This window comes from Larimichthys crocea, chromosome VII (assembly GCF_000972845.2).
Source record: "Larimichthys crocea isolate SSNF chromosome VII, L_crocea_2.0, whole genome shotgun sequence".
In the NCBI taxonomy this organism is placed as follows: domain Eukaryota; kingdom Metazoa; phylum Chordata; class Actinopteri; family Sciaenidae; genus Larimichthys; species Larimichthys crocea.
In genome coordinates this window covers 21,638,192-21,649,929 of record NC_040017.1, presented here as the reverse complement: position 1 = coordinate 21,649,929, position 11,738 = coordinate 21,638,192, and the positions used below count along the sequence as shown (strand labels likewise).

At 40.4% G+C, this 11,738-nt stretch overlaps 1 protein-coding gene across 1 annotated transcript; it reads right to left on the bottom strand.

Moving 5' to 3' along the window:
• Positions 1–1,003: 1,003 nt before the first annotated feature.
• On the bottom strand, positions 1,004–10,947 carry jam3a (junctional adhesion molecule 3a). Its single transcript, XM_010741889.3, has 9 exons — positions 10,747–10,947; positions 6,080–6,151; positions 5,863–5,976; positions 5,519–5,671; positions 4,143–4,345; positions 3,535–3,634; positions 2,369–2,498; positions 2,210–2,261; positions 1,004–2,124 (listed from the first exon to the last, which is right to left on the bottom strand). Exons 1-9 carry the CDS (start codon positions 10,796–10,798, stop codon positions 2,089–2,091), a joined length of 912 nt encoding a protein of 303 aa, XP_010740191.2. The 5' UTR covers positions 10,799–10,947; the 3' UTR covers positions 1,004–2,088.
• Between the last annotated feature and the right edge of the window lie 791 nt (positions 10,948–11,738).

The following is an 11,738-nucleotide window of genomic DNA, read 5'->3' as shown; positions in this document are numbered from 1 at the left end:
TTTTTAAGATATTAAATATTTTTCTTGCTGCTTTATAAAACAAAATACAATAAAAAATATTTTTCTTGCTGCTTTATAAAACAAAATACAATAAATAAATCCCCATCCACCATTGACTGTTCTGTTGTCAGACCTATCAAACTCATACGTATATTGGCACCAAATGTATGCTGTTAAAGGTGCCTGATGCTGGGGTGAAAAGGAACAAAATTATGCAGGTGGGGTGCATTTCATGGCAGGTCTTGTTTTCTGCATAACTCTGACTGTGAAGCTGTCAAGTACACTAAACTGACTCTGCTTACACATACTAGTCCCATCTGTAGCGATGCTCGCTCCACAGTGCTTCTGTGGTACGAGCGCAACATCTCGGGGGCGAGCTTTTTGTGACGCGCGCTCCCGTCGCCCTTCGGGCCATTTCGGACGGGGGCGGGACCAAAGGAAACCGAGCCCGAAACAACAACTGCACAACACCGGAAGCGGACAGGTAACTGTGTGGCGGCAAACTTCCAAACACACCAGGTGAGTTATAATAATCTGTGTGGGTGTATGCATGCGTAAAAACAGAGCTGCCAAGTGCGCACCCTAGGTCGCGCTGCTGGACAGTGAGTAGCAGTGGCTGACTGAAGTGGATATGATATTTTATGAGCTTACCACCTATTTTGTATATGAGATAATATGTAAAGCTACTAGTTTCAAAAGCTGTCAAATAATGTACAACTAAGGTATAAAAGTATAAAATGTCAAACATGTTACTTTAAAAAAAAAGAGAGATTAAACTACCCAACAATATATAGTTGTTCAAATTAATCTCTTTATTGTACCCAACAATATATAGTTGTTCAAATTAATCTCTTTATTGTACTGTGCTATCTTTAAATTAACAGTTCCAAAAAAACAAACATTTCTTGTCACAGCCACTTGCAGCTGTTTGATTTTCACGGGTGAAATCTGACATGACCCTCCCATAATAAAACACATGAAACATTTGAGTCTCCACAACGTCAACAGTCCAAATGTATTTAATAGTAACAAAATAACATGAGTATTAATAACAAATGAACAGTGGACATTTTACAACAGTTCCTGAGTTGTTACACAAATCATTGACACCAATGTTTGAAATGACGGGCTCAACACTGCAGAAACACACTGAACAGTTTATACTGTAAATTTATTTCCAACAAACAGTTTTATTGCATATTTACAATAAAGTATGGAGTGCAATGTATGAAAACTCAAAGATAAAAAAAGTATGTATTTATGTACATTAAATACTGAGTCAAAACTGGACAATATGTCCAATACTCACAAAATAATTAGTAAAGCACAGAAGGTCACTTATACACAGAAACAGCACTCTAAAAATCAAACTTCACCACCTTTATAGTACATATTGACTTTGCAGCATAGTGGGATATATGGTATTCAAATTCACGGGTTACTCGTACATACTTGTTATCATCTGTAAATATAAGGGAGGCTGATAAATTGTGCCTTATGAATCAGAGCTCATCAGCCATCTACAGTCTGCTGCTTATTGCCTCTGTAACTACAGTATATACAAAAACAGGTTTTCAGCTCTTCCCCACGTGGAACAAAATAACAACATGTTTATCTTATGAACAAAGATAATGTAAAGTAGTTTTGTAAAACAATTTCAGTGTACTCTGTAAAAAGTTCAAGAGTTATAAAAGTCCAAAAAACCATGAAGGAATGTAGCTTCCAGCATCTTTTGCAATGAAACCATGGACTGGATATTAAATTCCACAGCTTTGAAATACTCTTGTTGTCTAATAAAAATGTGATTAAAAAACAAGTCGAATAAGGTTTAAAAAAAAATAATGTTTTAATTGGAAATGAACACTAACCGAGAAAAGATGCTATAATGTTATAAAAAACATGAAACTGTGCCACAAAATGATATTAAAATTACTTTGGCAAGTTGGTTGATTTGATTTTTTTATGTGCATCAGAGAATAATGTGCCATGTCACGCCTCAAACTTCACCATCTGGATCATTGTTGTAGCAAGTCAACCTCGACGGTTTTTGTTTTTGCCTTGGCTCCGTCTTATCGCCCCGCTCAGCTGTCAAATGATGAATGAAGACTTGTGGCGAAAATGGCCCTGTGAAAAACACCAATCGCAAAATTAGTATGCAGAGCTCCTCCTTTAATAGCTTTCTTTACTCACAGTAAGACAGATTGTTTACCTCATCTGCATCGCCATACTCAACACCATCAGTCTGTGCTGGCCAATTGTAGCTGAAACAAAGAAAATAAACAATAAAAAAAAATTATCCTGGATGTGGTCTAGAATTAAAGACAAACCAACATTCCTTCTTTCCTTCGCCAGAGTCGTTTCTACTCACTTATTTTCATTGTGACCTTTTTTGTGGAAGCATCCACGTCTAAAGGAATGACAAATGGAAGCAGCCAGACAGAAGAATACAATCACTGCACCAAACGACTTGAGGAAAATCCCGAGGATGTCAACGTCATCTGCACCAGGACACAGAGATGACATTAATGTAATACTAATAATGTAATAAGAGAGAGAAACCAATTAAGACTTTGTCTTTATCTGCTCTAATGTAATCTGCAAATCTCAGCAGACCTGACTAACTAGTTTACTGTGTACAGTAGAAAACAAGTGTCACGTCTAAAGGCAGTGGGCATGTTTGTGTGGACAAACCTTCTCCATGACAGATCAGAGAAATAAGTAGCATTAGTAAAATACCTTCTTAGAACTAACACATGCACTATTTGTGGATATATCATGTACGCAGCCATTAGGTGAGCACCTGATCATCTAGCATTTCAACAATCACTGTGAATTTTAATGTTAAATCTGCGAACGGTTAATTTGATAACCGATTAGATGAGCCATGAACATCATCATTCATCATTAGTGGAAAAAAATGTTTATCAGCAGCTCTAGTTTTATAAAATGGCATGTAAAATAAATAAATAACACAATATATAGAGGAATTTCTGATTATAAAAGTCTTCCTGCATTAATTCAGTATTATGTTGGCAGTAGAAAACAACACATTTCAAATATAGTGCAACAGATAACTTAACAAGTGCTCCATTCTTCTCTTCCTCCTCTCCTGTCCTCATTACCTCTTTCTAGTTGCTGTCAGCTGCATATGAGGATATCAGGGTTCATGAATTCTTCTCATGAACATGTTGAACACAACAAAGAATCTGTTCATGGCTCATATGTCCACCTGTGCTGTCAGATTTCATACTTGTAGCAGACAAGACTGCCTAAACTCATTACCCATCTGCCCAGCTGTTTTCCATTAATTGCTGTCGTCATTAATTGCTTTAGTACACTGATTACCTGCCCTTCCCGTCCAGACTTGTTAGCCAGATGTACCTGCCAGACTTTAAAGTACGGTAATCTGTTTTTTTGAAGCTGTCTCCACACCCAACAGAAAACACCGCACATAATAAAACAAGTTTTTTTTTCGTCTTAGAAAGCCTCAGAAACGACCTCTGAAAACTCTGACTCAGACTTTTAGACACTCACAGACTTCCATCATTTGTGAGGGACACTGCGCGTGACCCGCATCGTTCTTTGCTTGACAGTAGTATTCCCCTGCGTCCTCCTTCCTCACTCTTCGAAATTTCTGAGGAGACATTTTTAGAAACGTTTCAGAGCAATGACACGTTGCGTTGTCAACAAAATGCTAAAGAGACGTCTGAGTTCTTACATTTTATGATCTGGGGATTGAAATGTGCTTAGTGATAGAATATCTGCCACAACTTTTACCCAGCTTTATATCTTTGCAGTACACCACACACATCACATTGGCTTTGAATGCAACATTATCCTCCTTTCATATGCCAGTTTTAGGTCGGGTTTCCTCACTGGCTATCTTTCCACACACGCATTAATCCTGCTATTAGTCATACGGTGGTTATGGTTTCATTCAGATTACGCTGTTCACATTTACATTACATAAGCTGTAATTGAGTATCCTTGATGCTAAAGAGCCCTGTCTATAAACAGTCAGCCAACCACTTCCTGCACGTCTGTCTGGGGCAGAAGTTCACTTCTAATAATATAGTTTGCTTTTCGGGAGTTTGCACAGATGAAAAGTATTTGATGTAGCAATAGCTGCCCCTCTTTTTTACCAGGCTTCCAGTGTCTGGGTTGATGCTGTAGGAAGAGTTGACCAACTTGGGGCTGGTTTTTGAGTCCTGAGGAAGCTCCTCGTTGTTGTGGAACCAGCGGTACTGAGAGGCAGGGAAGCCCTCGTTCTCCAGACATCGCAGCTCGGTCGATGTTCCGACTGTGACCGCCTCCGGCACGCTGCACCGCGGTACCACGGGTTTCACTGCATGAGACATGAACGCATCAGTCTTTGGTTATTGATCCTTCTATTGATTATTTTTTTCAATTTATTTGATTAATCACAACATGAGAAATGATCATTACAAGTTAGCAGAACATGAAGGAACAGTCCGACATTTTAGAGAACACACTAAAAAGCTTTTTCACAGCAGCCATTTTGACGTGAAATAGTAAACACAGGTGTTGGAACGAGACCTTAATTAGTATCCTTGGTAACACCTGTGTTTACCTACTATGTCATGTCAAAATGGCAGCTGTGGAAGAAGGTCCATTTGTGTTTTCGCCAGGAATCAGATGAGCAGATTAATCATATCTGTCCGTTATGAAGCTGCAGCCTGAAGATGGTCAGCTTAGCTTAGCATAAAGTCTGAAAACACTGGACATAGCACTTTACGATAAACAAGCAGGATACCGACAAATTATTATTTACATCAGAAATAACATCAACAAAAAAGCGAGGTTATATGAGTTTCACTTAAATTAGATAATCTGATATTATCTCATTTGAAATTTTAGGGACAGAGATCAAATCCTCTGTCTCGCTTCTCCGGGAACATCCAGAAGAGCGTGGTTAGCCGACCACAGCTTCATTATGCAGCACCTCACAAGTATTAACTAAGAGTTTGTACCGAATATTAAACTCTAGTGGAAACTGGAGGGACTTCTAGTGTTGCTGAGGTCGCCGACCTCACTGTAACAACAGTCTGACACATAACTCTGTAACGCAGCACGTCTCTGTTTTCAAACAGCGTTTGCAGATTAAACAAACAACATTATTTTCGATGTGCTGGTCGACAGATTTTGTTACCTTTGGAAAAAGCCGGGCTAGCTGTTTCTCCTGCTTCCAGTCTCTGTGATAAACGAAGCTAATCGGCTACTGGGCTGTAGTTTCATATTTAAAGGAGAAGAAAAAGATTCTTATTGATTTTTCTCGTCTAAGTCTTGGCGACAACTAAGCACATTTCCCCAAAAACTATTCCTTTAAGATTTATTACATTAATGTAATATTTCTTCTAAAAGAAAAAATATGAAAAGAAAAGGACCTGAAATTTATCTTTCTGAAGTGCATCGTTTTTTGTTTAACCCAGATGAAGTCTCAACCAATCACGGACCAGTCAGTGATGTAGTATCTCAGAAAAGTACCCCCTAACCGTACCTCTCACTGCAAGACTAATAAGGATCTCATCAAAGTCCCTTTGATCATCGATGGCAGCCACCTCGCAGCGGTACTCTGCAGTGTCTGACCGAGTGGCGTTGAAGATCAGGATGTTGGCAGGCTCTCTGAGCTGAGCTCTGTGCTCCAGGTCCCCTTTTTCAGAGAGAAAAACACATTACAATTGCTCATTCACATACGCAGTGTGAAAAACAGACCTCAGTGCCAAGTTCTTTTAAGGTACCATTCATTCAGCAAAGCCTCCAAGTCCCGAGACATGCCTTTGAAATAGTGTGCTCTAACTGGTTGATGGAGTTTTCAAAAAAGAGAGTTTCCGAGCGGTTTACCTGCTATCTTGTTCTGAAAGTACACATAACTGGGGATGCCGTTCTTAATCTTTTTCCATTCAATCCTCGGGTTGTTTGTGGAGATGGACTCTATTAAACAGGTCAGTTCGATGGCTGTGAAAGAAAACACACTGCGTGAGAGCCGGAGGAAGAAGAAGAAAAAAACAAAACATACTTTGATTAAATAATAAGCTGGAGTGATTTTCCAACAACTTACACTCAAACTCGTTTGCCCACACAGTCTTGTCCGTGGTTCGGAGGATTACCCCGAGTGATGATGGCACGTGACCTGCAGGGGGGGGAGAGAAAAAGGGAGACACTTAGACGCTGAGTAACCCTGATGGTACACACAAACGTTTTCATTAGCAGACACTATCGACTGGGCATGTTGCCTGATAAACGGTGGATTAGGGTGATAAAAATAGAACCTCTCAGAGAGTGTGAGAGCCTTTGGGAGCTGATTTAGGGTCATACTTATCTCATTAATTACTTCACATTTCTCTCTAAGAGGATTAACACCTGAGGGCCACAATGTGCACGATTTGAAATGCATTTTTAATGAACACGTATTCCTTTTGGCGTAAACTGAAACATTCTGACTTCAGTGTTTGATATGGCTCCTTTATGGTGGTTAATTGGATGATAATTTGGCTGGTGATGGTGGCACGTCGTTCTAAATGTTAGACTGCTGCAATAAAAATATTAATACAGAGGCGTGCGTTTGTAAATATCTGGAGAGTAGGACACTTTTATTGTTTTGGCTTTATTCCACTGCGCTGCATTTCAAGTGAAACCCTCGCTGAGGTTAAAGTGCTGACTTTCAGCTTTTCAGCTTTTTGTGTGAGAGTGTTTCTACACCCTGGAGAGCTGCTGTGGAAAGACTCTTATACAGAGTCCCTCCAGTTTTAGGACAATGCAGCAGGACCGTGAGCACCATAAGCATACAGACGAGGAAACTGAGGAGTTTTTTAGGGATTAAGTCAATCACCTGACCCACCGACTGAATGCATGTGTACAAAGTGCCTGGAACAAGTAAAATCTCAAGATGGGACTTCAGTACAGTCACTTTATTTGAGTTTATGTTATTTTACACAAGCTGCATGTATACGAGGGTATCAGCGTCAATACTGCTGATGCAGAGAAGTTGAAATCATCTGGTAGTGGAAGGAAAACTGAGACACAAAGTGGATGGGGTTGTCTGATTTCTGTCAAAAAACAAATCTGAAGTCAGAAAAGAGCATCTGCACTTAATCTCCCGAGTGTTTGGGTGACAGCGTGCCTCAGGAATAAAAAAGCCCCTTTGAAGCCCCCTAAAATATCAGTTTTTATTAATTTTTCCAGTTTGTTGGGTTTTTGAGCACCCTTAGCTAATTTGTGACACTAATCTGCGCTGAGGTTTGCAGAATAAATAATTTATCAAGATCCCTGAACAAAAACAAATCATAAGAAATAAAAAATAATACCTCAACAGTGGGAATGTGCTTAAATTCAAAGCCCATTTATTCAGCCGTCTTGGTTTCCCTCCTGGCACAAACAACACATAAGATGCACTTATTTTAAGTTCCCTGCTTGAGTGCACTCCTTAAAGCAAGCACCGCTGTTTTGTAAATGTCATTTTAATGGCAAGAAGCATAATTCACAGGTTTTGTCAAATTTGGGCCAGCGGAAAGCGGAAAATAAGCGAGAGTGCGGCGAGGGGTGTGCAACAACAAATTAGGAAAATGTGAAAATTACAATTTCAAATGTGCACATTATTCAACAGTGTGTCTAATTTCAAATACGGAGGATAAATACGAATGTTTCCACCTTCCTCTGGTACCCTGCACTCAACCTATTGTGTCTGTGTCACTTCCAAATGCAATAATTGCTGGGTACACAGCACCCATGCTGAGTAATGAAGGCATTCCTGCTCCCAGTGGAGGTTTTCAAACGAAGGCTGAAATGAGATAATAACAATTATCCGAGTGGGCCTTGAACACCGCAAAGACGTCTCCTCCTAACTCTGTGGTATTTATTCAAAGCTGCCTCGTTACCGCAAGAGTGACCCTGAGATGTACAGTAAGGTAAGCGCACAGCTGACGCTCAGCCTCAAAGCCTGACACAGGTCCCGCCGAAGCATCCGGTCATACAAGCACAGCTGCGGACGCTGATGAGATCTGACTCTCAGGTCTCAGCTTCCGTCTCTGTTGCTGACTTTCCCACCCTGTACATCAAGAGCTATTTTTAGCCCGGGCTCTGACTGGACATCCTGAGAGACGCAAGCTCGACCAACAAACACTCCCTTGGCATATGAGTGTGTACCGGGTGTACCGAGGCTTAAAAACTACTCTGTGAACTGCTGCACGCACGCTGGAGTGTAGAGGTGTGGGCTCAGTCTGTAATAGAAGCTTGCAAGAAAAACATTAGAGAGCATTAAAAAACATGATTCAGCGATTACAGCATGATGGTGTGTAATGTGTTAGTCAAAGTTTACAGGATTAATTCATTAAGTTCTGCTGAAATGTGTTTGTCTTTGTAAAGCCATCTGATAAAAAGTCCTTGTGGGCGACCTTTGTTGCATGTCACCCTCCCCCCTCTCCTCTCTTTGGACAAACATTTAGCTTGACTAAAAAAAGGCTCCACATATGAAGATTTCTGTCGTTTTTTTTTTGTGATAAATTACAACAACACCGTGGTTACAAGTGTGAGTATGGTACAACCTAAATAAAGACTACACAACGAGGCGCAGTGTTTTTTAAGAAAACAGAGAAGTAGGTCGTGGGAACGAATAACCACAGTCAATTAACAAGACAATGTGTGCCTAATTACTAATACAGCCTCAGAATAAAAGCATTGGGCAACAACAGTCAGTCCCCCCGGTGACACAATGGGTGAAGAGAAAAACAATATTTTTGAATTATGAAAATAATCTCAGAGCTTTGCTGGAAAGCAATCACAGGCTCGTTTTAATCCCGGTGTGACTGTAATGCATAGACAAAGTAGGTCTATAGTCAGCTCTGAGAGAGATGTGCTTTCTTTAATAGCCGCTTTCTGCAATCCTCCTCTGCGCTACATATGAAAACAACTACCCATCCCCATCTCTGCAACAAACAAAACCGTCGAACCAGTGCGTCTATAAAAAGCTTTTTTCCCAGACATTCCAGCGCAGTCGCTTGCAAATATGCTGAAGGCAGGTTTGGCTGCCACACGGAAAGACTGAGGACCGCCGGGATTCACTGCATACTACAGTGACTGTGTAATAATAATTAATCACACAGTTAGATTAGTATGAGAGCGTCGTGTTGACATAAGCACATGAGGGGGGACATGTAAGAAAGGGGACACGTGAACTGTGTTTTCCCTCACACAAATGAAAAGTCCCTAAACCGCTCCAGAAGGTTCACTGTGGAGGTCACACATTTTCCAGGATACCAAATATGACGGGCTGAATTTTGGGAAACAACCACAGTATTTTTCATGCGAAGAAACGGTGGGAGTTATCAGGAACATTAAGTGTGAGCTCGAGTTGTAAATTAGTCATCTCAGCAGGTATTTTAATCAGCAATTTCTCTCATTTTTACAAGAATAATATCCATGATTATCTGATTCCAGCTCCTCAGATGTGACTTTTTGCTGCTTTTCTCTGTCGCACATGACTGTAAAACAAATATCTTTGAGTTTTTATAGACAAAAGGATTAATATGTGATACTGCCAGTGTGGGATGGTGTGATTTCTCAGCCTTAAAAGCTACTAAAAATTCAATGTTACGGTTCAAGGTTTCTTCTTTTTAGCACCCGAGGGTAAATCTATTGTGCAGATGGGAGGTTCGGTTAAAAATAAGACATCACAGCGAGGGGTGTAACATTATCTGAGAGGAGAGGATGCTCCTAATTTAAAACAAAGTCGTTTAAACGCGTGCACTGATGTGTCCCGAGTTATACGAAGCCTGGATCGCACACACAGTCTAACATTAGTCTTAAAGAAAATGTAATCTCGCCGCAACCCCTCCGCATCCAAACACGTCAGAGCCAAAACACTCTGAAGACAGTAAACGAAGCTCAGCTCTTGGTAATTTGATTCACACTTGCAGAAACTTCAACACCTTCCTGATGCAATCTGCCCCAACTCCACTGCCATTTTCACCCAGCAGGAGCAGGGTGACCTCGCGCTAAGTGCACGCACACACCGGGGTGAATGCAACATATCACCCAGCACCCATTGATCCGCTCCAAATGCTCCTGCAGCTGTTGTTGGACCGGGGGGATGATGATGATGAGGCATGTCATTTTCACCATCCATCACTAAAGGTCAATACACACACACACACACACACACACACACTCCTGAACTTTGCATAACCAACATGCATTTTTAAAGGTATGGTGGTCATGTCTGCATGCATAATCCAGTACATGCATGTCATATGAGATTTGTGATTTCACTATTATCACCACAGGTCTCTTTCTTTTTTTACCATGTGGACTGTTTTTATTTTTGTTTTAATGCTGCACATGTCACCTCATTATTAATCAATGCTGACACAAACAGATGAGCTTATGTCGACATTTGATTAATTAAATGTGTATTATATTTAACCCTTAAATCCTGTTAAAGGCTGTAGCGTCAATTCAAAAAGCATATGCTTTTTAACCGTGCGTCATTTTTAAAAAAATGTTTTATTCGCGCAGCTGCGACGTAACGTTACAGTTAACGTAAAAAATACCTCCGTGACAACAAAACCAGCACGATAAAAACACACAAAAAAAACAAGGACAGCGTTTTTCTTGCTCTTAATGTTTAGCTCTGACAGCTCCGTTACAGCTAATGGTTAAGTGCAAACACCCCAAAAACGCTGTCATGATAGTTGAGTGTGGAAAAAAAAGGAGGAGGAAATAAGTACTTACCGAGGCTGGTGTAAAGAAGGACACAAGCCATGAGTCGTCTCACAATCGCCATCTTGCAGCGTCTAATTTATCGGTACAGTAGCACACACTCAGCACCTCTGAGGTCTGAGGATGGGCCGGAGCAGACTGCTGGATGTTGCCATCGACGAGTTTCCATAGCTACAAGGCAAGAGGAAGGTGTTCAGCCCTCAGCCTTGTCTGACAGGCGAGAGGCGGGGCTAAATTAATAGTACTCCTCCTCCTCCTCCTCCTACAAAATCAGTGCTGGAGAATGAACCTGTTATCGGAATTATTTTTTTTTAATTACATTTTTTAAAAACACAACAAACTGCTCGGACAAGGCAGAAAAGGAAAAGACAACATGAAGTGGGCATGAAGTACGGGAGCCCTAAAGGGTCATACATACATAAAATAATGAACTTTGAGGCTGAATTGCTCAGAATTGATACAGTAAATATGCTTTATACTGAGTGAGTGAACAGTCAGGATGATCCTGAGATCAAGTGTATCAACCTTTGTCAGAAACTATGAAATAAAATGTATGTATGTATGACCCTTTAGGGCTTCGATAGATGGAGAATGAACCTGTTATGGGAATTTTAATTACATTTTTTAAAAACATAACACAAAACACAACAAACTGCTCGGACAAGGCAGAAAAGGAAAAGGCAACAGAATGTGGGCATGTGTACGGAAGCCCTAAAGGGTCATACATACATACATTTTATTCCACCTGTTTTCCCGTGATAACGAGATAATTAATTCGAGATCTCCAGAAAACAAAACGATACTCTAGTGTATTAAATCATTGCAGGAAACATCATTTAGTGTAGCAATGTCAGAGGAGCAGGAGACACCTTTACTGTATTTGTTCTTGTTTTTACGGAAGTCCTAAAGGGTCATATACATACATACATTTTATTCCACCCGTTTTCTCGCGATAACAAGATAATTTCCTCAATTTTCCAGTGATAACGAGATAATTTTCCTCT